This window comes from Ambystoma mexicanum, chromosome 9 (genome assembly GCF_040938575.1).
Source record: "Ambystoma mexicanum isolate Mex_15411 chromosome 9, UKY_AmexF1_1, whole genome shotgun sequence".
Lineage (NCBI taxonomy): Eukaryota > Metazoa > Chordata > Amphibia > Caudata > Ambystomatidae > Ambystoma > Ambystoma mexicanum.
The window spans coordinates 1,288,218,304-1,288,236,587 of NC_090931.1; the positions used below are offsets into that span (position 1 = coordinate 1,288,218,304).

At 48.7% G+C, this 18,284-nt stretch overlaps 1 protein-coding gene across 1 annotated transcript in view; it reads left to right on the forward strand.

Annotated features, from left to right (window-relative positions):
• Window positions 1–18,284, forward strand: part of LOC138489066 (protein mono-ADP-ribosyltransferase PARP14-like) — a 1,172,404-nt gene that overhangs the window by 808,269 nt on the left and 345,851 nt on the right. The window contains exon 13 of the mRNA XM_069616631.1: window positions 4,547–4,723. Coding sequence (XP_069472732.1) covers window positions 4,547–4,723 — 177 coding nt within the window. The remainder of the gene's footprint in view (window positions 1–4,546; window positions 4,724–18,284) is intronic.

The following is an 18,284-nucleotide window of genomic DNA, read 5'->3' on the forward strand; positions in this document are numbered from 1 at the left end:
GAAGTGGAATCTTATTTATTTATTTTTAAATCTTTTTATTACATTTTTTAAAACAACAAGGTAAAGATGTATAACAGTGGCAGTCCACGCGTGCCTCCCCCACCCTCTGCCCCCTCCTGTGAGATGACAAACTATCTCCCAGGCCTCACGGCGACAAGACAGGGAGGTCTGTAGGTATGTGAGGAGTGTGCCCCATTGCAGTTCCCGAACCTCAGAATCATCGTCCAACCTTCGCTTGTGTAGTATAGTTAAGAACATCTTGGGACCATTGGACCCATAGTGGGGCAGTGGGGGCTTTTCCAAGCTACGGCCATGCACTACCTCGCTAATACGACCAGGAAGGATGCTATCCTATTTGTATTTCTCCTCTTTTTGCCGCCCGGTAGCACACCTAGCAAGCACATCTGGGGGAATACACTCAAACTGTCTGCCTAGTAAGTAATTGATTTTCCTGATCAGAGTCTGATAAAAAACGAGCGATCGTGGAGCAGGCCCAGACCATATGCCAAAAATCCTGCCGAGTCCTCTTGTCATCTCGGACATATGTGTGCCACGTCCATGTTCATGACAGAAGTGGGATCTTTAAGACTGTGATGCAGAGGCCAATCCATGGAAGGAAGATGGATGGAAAGTCGGAGACAAGAGACTTCTGGGTAACCATGGCCACTGATCCTCTTGAGAAAGAGATCTGTGCGCTGTGAGTAGAACTGGAGTTTCTTACCTTAGACGTACCATAGAAAGAATCTGCTGAAGACAACACGACCAAAGTGGAGATCCTATGAAAATCCCAAATCCTGATTCAGTAACCAAAGAGATACTTAGGGGTGCAGTTCCGAATGGCCTGCGAGAAGCCAAAACAACTAAAAAGAGCAAAGGCAGGTGGGGGTTGGCTGACAGCCCCAGTGCTTCAGCATTTCAAGAGTGGAGAGACCCCATTTCACGTAACAAGCAGGAGGAAGACTAAGAATTCCCACACAATTCTCAAGTAGCGTGGGGGGGGAATCCCAGCTCCACAGACTACAAATCAGCACCCCAATAGCATATGGGATTTACCAATACAGGGTCAATTAGCCATGAATAAACAATACCAGGAGATGTTGCAGGTACTGCAGCATCTGCTTTTCAAATGGCAAGGACAACCAGTGGTACCACCCACTATCTTAGTAACAGAGAAGACCCTGCCTCCTTCTTTGTCAATTTTGAAAGAGTGGAAGAGACTGCAGGTTGGGCCTGAGATCACTGGGCCTGTTACATAGCACCCGTTCTCACTGGGAGGCACTCCCTATTATGAGATAAAACAAGGGATCCTTGAAATGATGTGACATGATCAAGACCTCTACCAGTTAAGACTTTGACATCTTCAACTGTGACAGGGAAAACCCCCCAGACAATCCTCACATAGAGTGAGGGATCTCATGACCAGACGGTTGGGACAGAAAACCGACGAGGAGGCCAAAGCGATGTTAATTCCAGAACAGTTTGTTGATTCTTTGCCTCTGTACGTCCAGAAAGTTGTTTATCAACTCCACAATCCCTCTCTTGAGGAAGCAGTCCAAATAGCAAACGCTAACCAACAGGCAATATACTCCAAGGATTTGCCTACAAAAGCAATGAAACTCAGTAAGGTGAAATGCATAATGTAGACGAGACGAGAGAATGGAATTCTGCTGGAACTAGATTCATTTCGGGGAAGACCAGAATAGGAAAGTAAATCAAATTGTGGATCCCGGACGACAGAAATCGACCAAGACTAGGACCATGGCGAGAATTGGAAATCTGATGCTTTGCCTGTGCCAAACCTGGGCATATCGCCTGGTTCTGTCCTGAACAGAAGGAGGATCCCATGGAGATAGGACTTCTAACTCCAGGATCCCAAGAAGACTATGCCCTGGAATCCGCATCAGAACCTAAAGAGGAGTCCAGCAGGGCTGCAGAGTGTCTTTCCAGTCTGGTCTCAGAAGAACAGGAATTCTTCAGCATTGGATCTTTCATAGATTATCATAGATTAACATGCTGTATGAATAGTCCCTGTCTTCAGACTGGGAATCCTTGGTAACATAGCAGTTTATTTTATAAAAATTAAAAGTACAGTCCATTTAGTGCTCTAGTGGAGTCGTTTTGGGTCATATTACCCACAGCCAATGGAATGGGCTCCCTTAGCTTCCCCCCCTGGAGGCCATCTTCAGATTGTTTATAGCACGTTATGTGTTGGGAGTCCTCAGACATCTCTCTATATAGTTATTTGACATTTGTGACTATATTCTACATGTTTTTTCATCTTCACAACAATTTCCTGAATCCTTGACTCCAGTGTCTTCTGGGGTTGCTCCAGTTCCCATGGCCTTAGTCCCGTCTTAGCAGATTCTCGTCTTGTGTAAGGCCTTCAAATGTCTATTGCGGATGCCTAACTGAGTCTTTTCAATGCCTGTGCCCCCTATTGCCTCAAGAATGTCTAGGTGGAAGACCTCCATAAACACCCCCTCTACTGCCTGTATCTGGCACACGACATCCAGGACTGCTCCATATGTCAGTCATTCTCGAACAAACCTCTCCAAGATGACGGCCACCACCACCACAGGTCAGTGGCTTGGCTCGACGACACGGATGCCTCTGACCCGGCGTCAGTCCGGAGTTACACTTCTCTCAGAAAGAAATGATCAGTGCAGCATGCCTCCTCTTTCAAGAGGACAAGGATACCTCTTGGAATAAGAAGGCAAAGAGGGTCCAATTGCCCTCTGCCAAGGTAGCTGCGACTTCGACTTCAGCAACAGCACCGACGGGTCCTTAATCGTCTAAGAAGCACTCTGGATCGACGAGCAAACTGGTCAGGCCGTCGTTATCATCCACACCTCCGTCAACGGCCTAAGGCAGATCATCATCGAGTCAAGTCACCAAGTCTTCGTCCACTACTCCGCCAATGAGTCACGGCACATCCTCGTTGATGCGTGCAAGAGCTTCGTCGACATCCCTCAGCAAATCTGTGTCCGCAACCCTGTCGATGAATTTGTCAACCATTTCACCGGCAGGCAAGATTTCAGGCCATCCAGCGCAGGCCTCGATGATTATCACCCCCCAAGCTTCATCCACCCTGGCTGTAAAACTGAGGCCTCCATGCCTATTTTCACTGGCCCTAAGGGTCACCCCAGCTACGCCAAACTCATCTGCGACCCTTCCTGAGCATATTCTCCAGGATACAGACCCAGAGGAGCCACTAGGGATTTTCTCTGAAGGAGAAATAGACATTTTGGGGGGGGGGGGGTGGAGACTGTGCAGACTGGTCCCCAGTCAACAATGCCTCCCCGTAAGGTGGTACCTCTTCCCATTCCAGTTGTCCCTCCACCAGGACAACCCACTAGAGACATTTCCTTAGACATTCTAACCACGCTGCCGTTCTTAGTGTCTGAGCTGCATCAGAGGCTACCTGACCCATCCTTACCATGCCAAGAAACAATACATTATGGAAATAATACATTATTCATGTATAAAAACCTATTAAAAGAAGAAAATGTAAAGCAGTTTTTTTTTTTTAGAGGCTCTTATTCCTGGTGAAATGTTTCTACTCCAAGGTGTTGGGACAGGTTCTTGCAACCCCTTACAGCGGGAGGGGGGTCTTTGAGGCATCTTTGTGGCACACTGGTACTAGGCCACAGCCTGGGCGTTGTGTTCACAACATTCTACGGAGACTGCTGCTGTGAGATTGCTCTTGTAACCTTTTACTGGCACTACCACAAAGGTCATAACTTGCTCCCTATTGTGCCTGGTCAATCCCTACACACATTTTGGAATAGAAGAAAGCCACTGAAACTCCTTTCTGGGCCTCATAACTATGTGAGTAGTGCTATCAATTTAAACTTATGGATTTACTCGTCTTAAACTTAAGTCCATTTGTGTAGCCTATCTTAAATCGACCTCATTTTCTCTTGTATGAAGGCACACATCAACTGTTTAATGCATAAAGGGTTCATGGGGATGGTATTTAGAATTTCTTGTGAGCTTGCAAATGCTTAAGGCAGGGATTTGCTGTTGTCAGGAGAGATTTCGGGAGCTATAGGCAACAAATGGTCCTGTTTTTAATTGAATTTGCTATTACTGCTAAGTATCAAACTAAATGGGTATGTAGGTTCTTGTTTTTGCATCCATTCTTTGCTTATGGGTTCATTGTTCACCTGTATGTCCCAACCCCATAGCTATTACACCTTCGACTGTGCAAGACCATTTTTGGTAGGTTACGTGTTGTCGAAGTCGTGCTTATTGAGGATAAGAATGAATTGTTGTAACTGTGCTTTGTCACAGCTACCATTCGTCAGTCTATGCAAGTATGTATCATTTTGATGGACATTGTCCAAAGCTTGACTGTTGTGCCCAAACCTATTGGTTCTTAAAATGATGTGCACTTCGCTGATAAGTGTACTGCAGTACATCAAATAAGCTTGTGTTTTAGGCAGTTAGACACTGTTTTATTCCATATTGCAGGGTGAATTATTTTGCTTGTCATTGGTCAATCTGTGTGGTTAATTAACACAAATTATATTTTCCTGTCTGCTAGCTGCACTTCCAAACAATGGATATATAATTACGACCAACGGAGGCCTGCCGTGCCAAAATATAATTCATGTGGTTGGACAGACTGATCCTCAGAAGATCAAGACACTAGTCCAAAATGTACTGAATGAGGTTGAACAGCTCCAGTGTACATCTGTGGCCTTTCCTGCACTTGGAACAGGTGTGTATATTTTCCGATTAATATGAATATAAATAAAAGTAAACAAAAAATATGAATTTGTTTTAGGTACCTTTTATTACACTAACATTGTATAGAATTCTTCTGGATTCAATCATTTTATTGTAACAAAATGAGTAACATAAGCAAATAAATCAACAATTTCAATGAGAGGAAGTGGTGCATATTAAACAGAAAAGATCAATTTGCCAACCGGTGAAATCATATACAGGCCAAATATTGCCACCACCATTTCCCTGCCCACCCCCAACAGTGCATTTGTTATACAGACAAAAAGAACTCACAGAGTGCAATCAACAAACATAATGCTGATATGCAGCGACTAGTCATGCTAAATCGGATGTGATGGGCTCTATGAAGGTCTAGATAATGGTTTCTGATCATTGTTCATCTGCTTAGAATCACATGCTGTGCATATAGTCTGACATCCAGTGGTCACCGCAGAATATTGCATCTTGTCTTTGGAGTTTTGAAAGGCGACGTCGACATGGGTGTGCCTGTAACACTATCCCTAACGTGACGTGACGTGTAGTGTACCCAAAATCCCTCACATGTCGAGGACCCTCAGATTGTTTTTTATCGCCCAGCATACTGGTCGTCTTAAGCAGAGCTCGTACAGAGACATTGCTAATTGTCCCATCGACCTTTGGTCGAATATATTAGATTATTATTTAAAATCACCCTGACCGTCTGTCCTATCGACGGCTGTTCCGGATCTCCGCTAAAACCTCCACCGACCTTTGACGGGCTGTGATCCAGTGGGCGTTGCCGACCATGTGGCCGGGCCTTCCAGCCGGCCTACACAGTAGGGAGAGTGGTGTCGGGTTGGACATTTTGGTAAAATATAAGAATGCCTTTCCCTTTCCTCCCTCTTTCTTCTTTGGTCTTTGTCACTCTCCCTATCCTCAGCTATGGAGAGGACTCTGTAAAGACTGGTAGGGGGTGTCTGTACTTCCGCTCTCTATATGGTAGAGGGGAGGCACAGAGGACCCCAGCCAAGATTCTCTATTATTGGTACGTGGTCGAGCAATCAAGGCCTAGCTTCTCAGGAGGTGATGCAAGCTGGTTCTTAAGTACAGTGTAGTCCCCGAAGCCCCACAAAGGAATGTCCACACACTGTATTACTGAAAACAATCTTTATATAATTAATATTCAAAGGTATGTACACGATCACAATAACGCACTTTGTACTCGGAAGTCAATAATGATAAATATATACAATTCTAAAGTGGTACCACCAGTGTTATCGAATCTCATTAAAGTGCATCAACTGTACGGTTAAAATGTCACACAGATCAATAACGAGTAAACCAGTGTTAGGCAGAAACCTGTGCAGTTCCCTCTGGGACCACTGCAAAAGATTTAAGAACTACAGGTGTTTGGCAGTAAACCCACTTGGTAGCAGTCTGTACCACACAGAATCACTTGGTAGCTGTGGCTGAGCAGTCAGACTTCCCTCAAGAAGAGTTAGGCAGTATACAGAGTATTCACAATAGGTCAAAAGAACACAGTAGAACAAGTAAACACTGACCAGAGCTTGGTGTAAAAGAGATATAATTATTTATTTAAAATCACATCTAGAAAAACACACAGGATATAATAGTAAGCAATTCAAAAACACAGGCACTAAAATATATACACTCCCTTAGAAGAATATTAGGCAAGTCTTAAGTAAAGCCCCACTTATTTTCAGACCGCGGTGAGCGCTTAACGCAGATGGCACTCTAATAATTCGCTAAAAAGGGAGAGAAAAGCAGAGTATAATATATAACAGATTCCAACACTTTCATAAGATCAAAACAAGAGAGGAGGGCAAGTAAAACCGTGAAGTTAGAGTTCAGTAGGCTGGATCCACTTTAAGAGGATCAGAACGAAATGTGTCCAAGGTCACACGGTTGAAGTGCACAAGAGTCTTGCAAAGGTTAAAAAAGAGTTGGACCAAAAGAAAGGGACCAGCTAGAAGGTCAAGACGGCCAGCCCAGTCCAGAAGGTTAAGGGGTTACTATTACCTTGTAGCAATCTTTAAAAAGGGAGGCCTGGCGGACACGGTACCTTAAAGTGGTAAGAATACTCCAGCGGGGGCAGTTGTTCCTGTCAGCGGATGCAAGTCGGTGCTTCGTCCGGGGGAAGAGAGGATCTCGTCGGGGAGGAAGACAGGAGTCTGTTGCACTGCCAGGGAAGAAACCAGCCGCGGAGTTCTCAGGTAAAAGGAGCGGTCCTTTTTATTCGCGGTCCAGTGGTAAGTGGCTATCCGGTTGCCGGGGTGCTTGGCATGGGCAATTCGACCACAAGACGGCCTGGGATGCGAAGAGAAAGAAGGTAAACTGGTTGTGCCCACCAGTCAGGGGAAGACGCCTCTCCAGCCGGGAGATCTTCTCTGTCGTCGGGAAGTGGTGAGTCGGTTCCGCAGGGCTCCACCGGTGGTGTCGTCGTGGTAGGTCGGCTCAGCTTCTCCCTCGTCGGATTCTCAGGTCCTGTGGCGACTTCTGAAGTTCCAGTCCCAAAAGCCCTGCTTTTATGCAGCACACCCCCATTCACTCAGCCTAGCTGTCAATCAAACATGCTAAGTGGTGAGCCGGCCGGCTCACCACTTGGGCCAATCACACAAGAGTGCGACTTGAGTTACCAAGGTAACTCAGTCCAGGATGCCTAAACCCCCTCCCACACCCCCTGTGGTACCCAGACAGAGTGGCACCACTTTTGGAGGCTTCTGTGGAGAAGCCCGCCAAAAAGTGGAACAAAGGGCTCGACTTGGGTTGTAGTCACAGAAGAGAACACAAACGCCATTTTAGAATCGAGTCCTGGCAAAAAATTCCAACCGCCGAATTAATATTAAATAAATAGACCGGCGGTATGTTCGAGGCTATGAGAATTAAATGATTAAAGTTGGTAGTCTCGAACAATGGGAAAATCCCATAGGGATATATTCGCGGTCGAATATAAAAAGTAGTATCCACTGCCACCAGCCAAAACTCGATCAGGGGGGACGGAGACGTGCCCCCTCGACTAACAGACCCCAGGGCAATCAAGTTGCCCCGACCAGTACGTCCACAATATGATGGTTTGTACTGGTTTCTGTTCATAATTTGGGACTAGTAAAGCCAATGGTGACTTTACATGCCCTGGGAGACAGTAGTCAGTCCCAGGGTATGGAGTCTATGGTGGGGTGTCACTATGACACCCCTGTGTTACTGCACGGAGGGTGCTGTATAACACAGATAGTAAAAACACATGGGACCCTCTGGAGTAAAGGACCCTATAGCCCATAAAACACATTAACAGTCAAAGGAACACCATAAATCATGTCCAAGAGTGGGAGAAAAAGAGTCTCACTCTTGGCAGGAGAAAAAACAAACTCCAGAAATCCAGCAAAGCTGCTGGGGGACTCACTAGGTTAGGAAATTCAGCCTAAAGAGAGAATTCTCCCTAACAACCAGCAATAGAGATAGGAAGGAACGCAAGATGGTTGAAACAATAGGCAGGATGCTGGCCCCGTTACCTAGACACAGTCCTGTGTGGAGATCCCCCCCACCTGGGCAACCTGTAAATAAAGATATATAGCACAAGCCCAGTCCATATGTTCAATAGTCTCACTTCTTCCTATTACGGTTTTACCCCCCCAATGTATCTGTGGAGTAGAGTTCTCTGACAATGCGTTGACCGATCCTTCTTGACTGACTCCCTTTCAGACGGGAGCCACGGATCGTCGAGAGGTGTCGGAGAACTTGGCGTTCGGTGTCAGGGAATCGATGGCCCTTCTTGAGTGCCCTCCCTTTAAGGCGGGAGTCACGGGTCGTCGAACGTCCGACGGTGAACGGGTTGAACTACGGCAGTGAAGTGGCAGCTTCGTTCCTAGCGGTGCTCGTCAACGACAGAGCGTTGGCGTCCTGCAAGGAAGAGGCATGCGGGGCACCTCAGTGATGATAGTTCTGGACCGCAAAGAGATGATGAAGAACTGTGGCCCAGCAAGGGCGTCAAGTCGTCGGCGTCTCTGTGGTCTTTAGGTGGCGGGAAACCCACCGGTGGATGCTCCTCGGCGCGTCGGCGGTCGGGCCTTCTCCAGCGGGAGACAATCGGGTGACGATGCAGATGAGAGTGTCCGATGATCAAACGAAGTTCTTAGGCAAACGGGAGCACAGCGGCACGGGTCAGCGACGGCGGTCGTCGACAGTGGGGGACAACAGTCCGGGCGCTTCACCTTGGAGTTCCGCAGCAGTCCCCGTATCGGGTCAGCAGCCTGTCGAAGGTCTGTCTACCAGGGAGTGTTGGCAAAGATTAGCTGTGCACGATGGTCCCTCATAGCTCGGGAACAGGGCGCCTTACCAGGTCCTCTCTGGGTCAGTCCTTGGAGGCACAGCAGCTTTCAGATTGCGAAGGAGAGCAACAGCAATTCTTCTCGTCCAGCAGGGCTTCAAGGTCACGCTTCAGTTACTCCAGTTACTCGTCGTAGTGGACTTCAGCTTCTGAACACGATTCCTAGCAGTGAGAGTGACAGATATAATGTTGATCTCCCATTCATTTCGCTGGGTCACACTCAAGCATCCAATCACGACTACGGGCATTCATGCAGGCAGGCAGCCAATCAGGCACACAAGGTTTTCAGGCCATTCACTTCTCTCCAGACACTCACAAGTTATGTGTATTGGGACAAGTACCGAGCCATTCAACACTCCAAGCTGCATTCATACCGGTTTCGGGCAGGGTTGTCTCAGTCATTGTGTCAATCACCAGATACTAGACATCCACAGCACAGAATGCATATTCGTCACACACTCTATTCACCCAAGTCCCACCCACAGGAGGTACCCACAACATACATCACCGGGAAGGCTCCAGCTAGTCTGGCCGGGCCTTCACAACAACACCATATATGGTATTTCCACCCAACAGCCAGTCAGGGGGAAGGGACAGAGTCAGGGCTTCCCAGGACTTTGTGTAAACATGGTAATGGGTAATAGAAAGCAAGAGGCCACAGGGGCCATCTTGTTTTCCATCAGGAATCAACTGATCCCAATGGCAGGGCCGGGGTATCCCAAAATGGAGGATACTCCGCGAACCTGTCAAATTCAGCATGGAGCTGCCACCAGCCCATACCCTGCTCTGCGGGCCACCCACAGGTGCCCAAAAACATACACTAGGGGCACAGGGTTGTACGCCCACCCATGGGTGCCCTAAGGGTATCCCACGGGTCCGTTCACCAAACCAAAAGAGAGAGAGCTGCACCGCCAGGAGTCCCACATGAACTCCTGCGCGGAAAACACAACAGAACACACGATAAAAAGCAGTAAAAGACAAGGATACGGAGGGCCTGTCCCTCCGATGCATTTGCAGCATCACAGACTCCATTTATTTTTTGCCCCTTGCAAATTTCCTTTGAGAGATAAGCATCTACGGTGTAACCGTTGCTTGCCCCTCGATCACGACAAAAAAGGTTGTACGGCTTGCAAGTTCCTCCGTCCGAAGACATTGAAGGAGCGCTGTGTCAAGCTGGGGGGCTGCCTACGGGATGTCGAAAGTCAAGTCAAGTTCTGCCGCTGCCGCAACCTCTGAGTGCGACGAGGATATCAGTGACAAGCAGGCCTCCGACTCGGAGGTTGTTGACCTTTCGGCGGAGCGCTCCCGCTCTGCGTCGTCTGTCCCCGGGCTCCGCCAGGCACGGCTCAGGCACTGCTATGGGGACAGTACGCACTGGCAACAAAGAAGAACACTTGCAACTCACTAAACCACAGCCCCCGGCCAGTCTTCGGCGAAGTCGTAGAGGTCCACAGCGTCAACGGGAACACCAGAAGTTATGGCCGTGTCTGCCGACCGTCAAGATTGGCAGCCCTCCCTGCAGCCGCAGATGCGCCTATCGACTGGGCACTCGAAAGTGAAGGGAGCTACCTAAAATATTCCAAAACTCATCGAGACGCATCGTAAGAAGGCGTCCGCTGATGACAAGGCCCCGGTTCCACCGAAGACTGTACAACCGCAGGCCCAGGCTACGCGTCTCCCTACTGAAGAGGACGTTACCGAAAGCATTGCGAGAATTGTTTCGGCGGAAGCTAAGAAGCGCCAGTCAAGGGATTCGCCGACGACCACGGGAAAGCCCAAGGATTCGTCAAAATCCAAAGATAGGCTGAAGAAAGTAGCGGAACCCTCCGCCAAGCCTAAGGAGAAGCACAGGGACACGCAACCTCTGTCGGGCCCCCGGGAAGAGTTTTCGGAAGGCAAAGAAGGTATTTCTTCAGCGTTGAGACAAAAATCTCTACGTTTAGCATCAGAGGATTGTATTCAAGAGCCCTTTCCACCTCTGGACCCCTCTAGGTCTTCTGTTTGGACTAGGGAAAAATGTGAAAATTGTATGGAGAGGCTTGATACGTTTGTAACCTCTCAGAGCAATCCACCCCTAAAAGACCACAGGAAGAAGCCCTTTTGAACCTTGTGGCTAAATTTCCAAGACGCTTTGATCCCTCTCATGAGGAGGATGTGTACACTTACGACCTCACTGAGGAGGAGGTTCCTGCAGACACTCAGAATGATGATCACTTCATTGACACGGAGACCCGATAGAGAGGTGGGGGAAAACCCGCATATGAGTGACCCTCAGCCTTGGCAGTCTCCAAATCCTTCTCCAGATCCTGATGCCCTGTGTTTAGATTCCCCAAAGACCACTCCCACTAGGTAGCCCTCTCCAGTGGACAATCAAATGACGTTTAACACCATGTTGCACAAAGCAGCAGAACATTTCAAGATCGCCACCAATTAAGCTGTTCCTGAAGCTGACTTTTTAGAAGACATTCTTAAAGAGAAACCGCTGGCCAGTCAGGCTATTCCTCTTCTTAACTCAATTAAAAAGCATCTGGCTCACTTGTTATCAACACCTGCACTCACAAAAGCAGTTAATCCAAGGATTGAAAAGCTATTTCGGCCTTCCCCCTTTGATCCCCTTTATATCGGAGGTCACTCCACCCCAGACTCATTGGTGGTGACCACTACAAGAAAAAGGGTAGGGTTTCCCCTGTCAATTGGGGAGGCACCCCCTGACAAAGAGTGTAAAAGACTCTACGCCCTAGGAAAGAGGGTCACGGCTGCAGCAGCCTTTTCTACGCGCATTGCTAACAATACTACCTGGTTAGCCAGCTACGCGGACGCTCAATGGGCCATGTTACAGGAAGGCCTGAAGGAGGTTCCTGAACCGCTATGGACTTGTTTTCTGTCCACAGTAAACAAGGGAAGATAAGTAAACCAAAGTATACTCAAGAACACTTTAGATTCCGCTGAGACAGCGGGTCGATCGTTGGCTCAGGGATCCCTCCTAAAGAGACACGCGTGACTAATAAACTCTGGTTTCAATCAAAGCGTCACTTATTAATAAACCCTTGGAAGAATCCAACCTATTTGGAAGAGCGGTCGACAAAGCTCTCGAGACCGCAAAGAAGGAGCATGACACCCTGAAGATGCTATATCAAATCACACAAAAGCCCTCCACAATGCGAGGAACTGTCAAATACCCAAAGAACAATAGATCTTTTATTCATATATAGGTCTCAACTACGACCTAACTGAAGAAGACATTCCTGCAGATACTCAGGATGAGTAATTCATCAACTCTGAGGACGTGCATGATCACATAGAGGGCTGGGAGGGGAACCCAGATGTGGGTTACCCTCAACCATGGCAGTCTCCAGATTCTCAAGATCCTGACGCCCTGTCTCTTGATTCTCCCAAGTCCACCCCCACTAGGCAACAACCCTCGCCAGTGGATGATTAATTGTCTTTCAACGTAATGTTGCATAAAGCAGCTGATCACTTTAAAATTGCTACAGATGAAGCTGTCCCCGAAGCGGACTTCGTGGAGGATATCCTCAAGGAGAAGTCACCGGCCAGCCAGGCTATTCCTGTCCTCAATTCAATTAAGAAACGTCTGGCATCCTCCTTATCAACACCTGCTCTCAAAAGAGGCGTCAACCCAACTCTTCCGTCCTTCTCCCTCAGACCCTCTGTATATCAGAGTTCACTCCACCCCATACTCTCTGGTGGGGACTACTACACGAAAGAGGGCAGTGGTCCCTTTGTCAACCGGCGAGGCACCCCCCGATAAGGAAGGTAAACGACTCTACGCCCTTGGGAGGAGGATCACGGTCGCAGCAGCGTTTTCAACACGTATTGCCAACAATAGGACCTTGTTGGCCAGCTACTTCGATGCCCAGTGGGCCTTACTACAGGAAGGCATACAGGAGGTTCGCGAACATCTGCGTACTCGTCTCCTCATCACTGTCAATGAGGGCAGACAAGTGAACCAAATAATACTTAAAAACACTTTGGATTCTGCAGAAACGGCTGGTCGATCCCTGGTTTAGGGCACACACCTGAAGAGACATGCGTGGCTACGGAACTCTGGATTCAAGCCAGAGATGCAAGCGTCACTGATAAATAAGCGCGTGGAAGAATCCAACCTGTTTGGGAAGGCAGTCGATGAGGTGTTCGAGACTGCAAAAAAAGAGTATGACACCCTGAAAACACTGGATCAAATTACACAAAGACCCTCTACAAGACGAGGATCTGGGTCCAAACAGCTTTTTCATGGCCAACTCTTCCCTCAACAACAATATTCCTCGGGAAACAATTGGAACTCTCCGCAGGGAAATAGCGGATACACCACCCCGTATCCCCAAAGGTGTCAGCGTCGTGGCAAAGGAAGGGGTCTCTACCCCTAGAGGTTCCCCGGCCTCGGGTTCGAAATGACCTGACGATTTGGGTCCCATCCCATGCCTCCCTGGTCGGGGGCCGGCTACCATTGTTCCTTCAGGCATGGGAGGGGATGACTACAGACCAGTGGGTGCTAAAGACTGTGGCCTATGGGTACTTTATAGAGTTCAACCGGTCCCCAACATTCAGACCTCCACGAGCAAGACGACTGACACCAGACCATCTTTGCATACTTCTTCAGGAGGTTGAGACACTGCAAGAGAAAGGAGCCATAGAAATCGTACCTCTACTTCCTTGTACCCAAAAAGGATCTAACCATGCACCCTGTTTTAAATCTGCGCCCAGCGAACAAATTTGTAAAGCCACAAAAGTTCTGCATGGTCACTCTGCAGGAGGTAATTCCACTGCTATCACAGGGTGATTACATGGCAACACTGGACATGAAAGATGCATACTTTCATATTTCAATGTTGCCAATGCACAGAAAATACCTCAGATTTATGATACAAGACAAGCATTATCAGTTCAAGATACTACCCTTCGGCATTGCATCTGCATATTTACAAAGGTACTAGCGGTGGCAGCAGCACATCTGTGCAGGCAATCCATCCCGGTCTATCCTTACCTCGACGACTGGCTCATAACAGGGGACTCTTACGAAACATGGCTGTCCAATACCCAAAAGACAGCGCACAGAGTTTGGTCGTCAGACATAGCATCCAACCACATAAAGCTGTTGGAACTGTTGGCAGTGTTCAAAGCACTAAAAATTTTCCAGACACAACTGCAGGGGAAGACGATCCTGATCCTCACAGACTGCACCACGGCCATCTGAATAAACAAGGGGGCACTCATTCGCCAGCGCTGTCCAAACTGTCCCAAAACATTTGGAAGTGGGCTCTCAAACAGAGCATGTTTCTGATGTCTCAAGATGTTCCAGTGGGAACTCAATCTTCTGGCAGATGTACTCAGCAGAGATTTCCCTCTACCAATATGGCGATTACACAAAGACATTGTCTCCAATGTTTTCACGTAATGGAGTTTTCCAGAGATCGACTTGTTCGCAACTCTGGACAATGGTCATTGCCAAGATTACGCCTCCAGGTACCCCCAGAACCATTCCAAGGGGAACGGACTCTGGAAATAGTATACAAGCAAAAGAAAACAAATGGGAAGCATGGATATGACATGGTCCGGAGAGAGGAGATATACAGAGGATATATACCGGAGACAGTCAGTAATATAACGAACAGCTAGAATTATTTACATGAAGGCAAGTGGGTTAGTCTTGTGTGTCATAAGCCGACCTAGTTGTCAGCGTCTTTGAGCCAACCTATTATGCTCTGACGGAAAAAGGTGGCAAACACTCTTTGTATTGATGTTTTCCGATGGAACCCCGGGATAGGAGTAGCAACACCTAAATTAGGAGGTTAGGATGAGGTAGAGTAAAACGGAAGGGTAGTTAATTTGGTTAGTGGGAACCTTTTCCCGTACGGCACAAGGGCGCTCTAATGGGAGCACAGTGCAATGGAAAAAACAGCAAAGCGTCCAAAGCTCATCGCACTCTGTGTTGGAAAGAACAGATCACCCAAATAAAGGACAATCCAGTATCAATCCGTTGTGAATAACGTGTCCAGAACCAGGTAAGCAATCCAGTATCAATCCGTTGACAGTAAACAAGTCAAAAAATCAGGTAAGCTTGAGTAAACAGTTCAAAATCGAAATCCAAGCGACAGAGTAGTTTACCGTAGCCAAGGTCGGAAGCAGGAGGTTGACTTCAGTGCGAAAGAGTATCCAATGCAAAAGGCAGAAGCCAGATACCAGGTAGCTAGAGATATAAACAAGAGCGTAGGATCAAAGCAGTAATGGACTATCTTTAATCAGGAGCACTTGCGTAATGCATTGCGAGTTCATTTATGCTTCCGGGTAGAGCTTGTGCCTTTATGATGTGCGAGTGCGCGATGCTACCATGTGTCTCGCAGTCATAGTAACAGACGCGGAAAGCAGATGAGCAGGGGGGTGGAGCCATCTGCGTCTGCTTTGCTCCAGGAGGCGCCATGGCAACCGCCAGAGTGGAACGGTGGGACCGCCCGCCTCCGAAAAGGACTGCAGTGAAGGCTGAACGCCGGAGCTGTAACACAGTGGTCCCCGGGTTGGTGCAATAGAGCCGAGGCCAGGAGGCTGTAAAACAAACGAGGGAGCGTGATCACTGCGGTGGGGGCAGTCCTCTCCCTCCCCCAGAGGCTACAGAGGAGCCAAGCTCTGGGAACAAATGAGAGCAGAGAGATCTCCCATGGGGCTCAGCAGCCCGCCTGGTAGAACGGCCCCAGCTGGGGACCGGCAGCATGCTTGGGCACCAGAGTTGAAGAGGGACCCAGAGGAAGAAATGAGTTGGTGCTGGGCAGCGGCGGGGGACCCCAGACATTTGGGCCTTTGCAAAAGGTGAGCCCTGTCCAGACTTGTGGAAGGAACATATACTGGGTGTGAATCTCTGAGGAGTGGGGGAGCAGGCACCAGTCCAGTAGCTACACGGACCCTGTGGGCTGGTGGTGGGCCTGTAACCAGTCATCATCAACAAATGGGGGGCACAGTCAGAGAGTCCAGTGGGAAGTGGATTGAAACTAACTGCAAGTTGCCTTCAAGGGAGTTACAAGGCTGCACTGCATAGCCCAAGCCCACCCACAGGCGCTAAGGAGATGGGGAAGGGAGAGGTGGAGAGGAACCTGTGATTGGTCCCACTGAGTCGGGGCCAGACCTAGTCAACTGAAGGAAGGGGTTCCCCTGCATTTACTGGTTTCCCCACCTTGGCAGAAAGAAGGAGCAAGCAAGACTGGGAGTGACCTGGAGAGTGGCCCGCGGGGGCCTATCGGGTAATGCCACCCCTTAGGATTCACGCTATTGGGGGAAACCCCAGACTGGAAAGAGGGGGCATACTTGGAGGTTCCAACAGTGCTGTGATGCAGGGTGGGGGAGGAGATCCCTGCCACCGCCGGATACCCTGATGTCATGAAACAAAGCAAAGCACATGCAGCCCACCCTTAAACACTCCAAGAGGGGCCCAGAGGGTCAATTACAGAAGCTGTGGAGGAAGGAGAGCGAAGGGGGGCCACTGGGGAATTGGACAGGCTGGCGGAGGCTGACCAGGGGGCCGAACATCGCCCCCCGGGGGACCAGGGAATAACAAAAGAGGACTTCCGGCATTGCTTCCAAGAGTTTTGCAAAAAAACAACTTAAACGCTCCAGTCACAACTGACTATTATTAGAGCAGAGCTTACCCTGTCCCTACAGGAGGTGAAGAATGATGTTGCGGTGTTGGGAGGAAAGGACAGATGTGGCTGAAAATGCACTTCAAGACCAGGCTGAGAACAATAGGAAGATGGATGTCCTTGTTGAACAGCTCGCGAGAGTAACACACAACTTGGTACCTCAAAGCGAAGACCTTGAAAACCTTTCAAGAAGGTCTAATATAAGAATAAAAGGCCTGTTGGAAGCGGTGTCGGACAAGGACTTGTGAGACCACACAGCTGATCTTCGCTGACCTGTTGGGAAAAGAGGATGGGTCTGACATCCAGCTAGATCAAGTGCACTGAGTGGGGTGCTGGAGAGGAAAACCAGGGGTGTCAACCTTAGTCAAAAGGAGAATGATGGGCCCGATGGTCAGGGCTCTGAGGAAAGCCGAGGTCAAATATGAATGGACCTTCCCTTTTGGATTACTGTTCTCATGGGAAGGGAGGCAACATTGGATTGTCACCTGCGAGGAAGGTATGAAGATTCTGAAGCTTGAGGAGGAAGGGGTCCAAAGTCAGGACCAAAGGCTGGGAAAAGAACCAGTAAAGAGGAAATTATGGGAGTGGACTCTGCTCCTAAAAAAAAAAAAGGTCTGATAAAAGGGATCTGAGCGGCCCGGAAAGACTGTCTGGCAAAGGAAACGCACCTGGAGGGTCAGTCGGGAAGAATGCGGGAGCTCCTCCGTGAGATTCACATCAGGGGTGAATTGAAGGCCCAGTGAGGAGGCTATTTGGAGAGTTGGGGAGAGGGAGGACACAGGGGCAGTCGGGAGGGACTGAGAGGGGGAATTGAACGTCTTGAGGTTTTGGGGGTTTTACAGCACCTGCATTAGTTATCTCGGGTTGGTTCTGGGGCATCATTAGGATGGTTGAGCCTGCCCGGGAAGGGTTGGGGGAGGATGATTGGGAGGGGAGGAGTGAGGGGAAAGGAGGGCGGTGGGACAGCTGTTCAAGAATGGGGTTTTTAGTCTTGTGTGTTCCAACCTGGATGCCAAAATTCAAGTTGGTCACTTTGAATGTCAGGGCACTCAACTCCCCTGTGCAAAGGAGGAAAGTGGAGCACTTCCTGGGAAGGGAGAGGCCAGATTGGGTGATGCTGCAAGAGACGCATATCCAAAAATCTGATAGGCATACACTGAAAACAAAAGGGTATCCTCAGTTGATTCAAGCCAATGCCAAGGGGAAGCAAAGTGGGGTGCTCCTGACTTTTTGAGCACAGCCAGGGCAGCTTATTATCGACATTATAGGGGACCCTGATGGCAATTGTCAAATGGGAGGATGGGTGTATACCCTGGAGACAGTATATGCCCCTAACACTGGGCAGGACAGGGTCATGAGGACTGTCATGGCCAAATTGGCGCTTTTGGCAAGGGGTAGGCTAATTCTCACAGGGGATTTTAACTTGGCATGGGACCCGACAAGGGTTGGAGTGCTAGGATCTAGCACGAAGAGGATGAAGGAGTTCATGGCACGGTTAGCGCTAGTAGATTTCTGGAGTGAGAATCACGTGGAGGATAGAGGGTACACCTTTTACTCCCATATCCACAGGTACATTTCAAGGATCG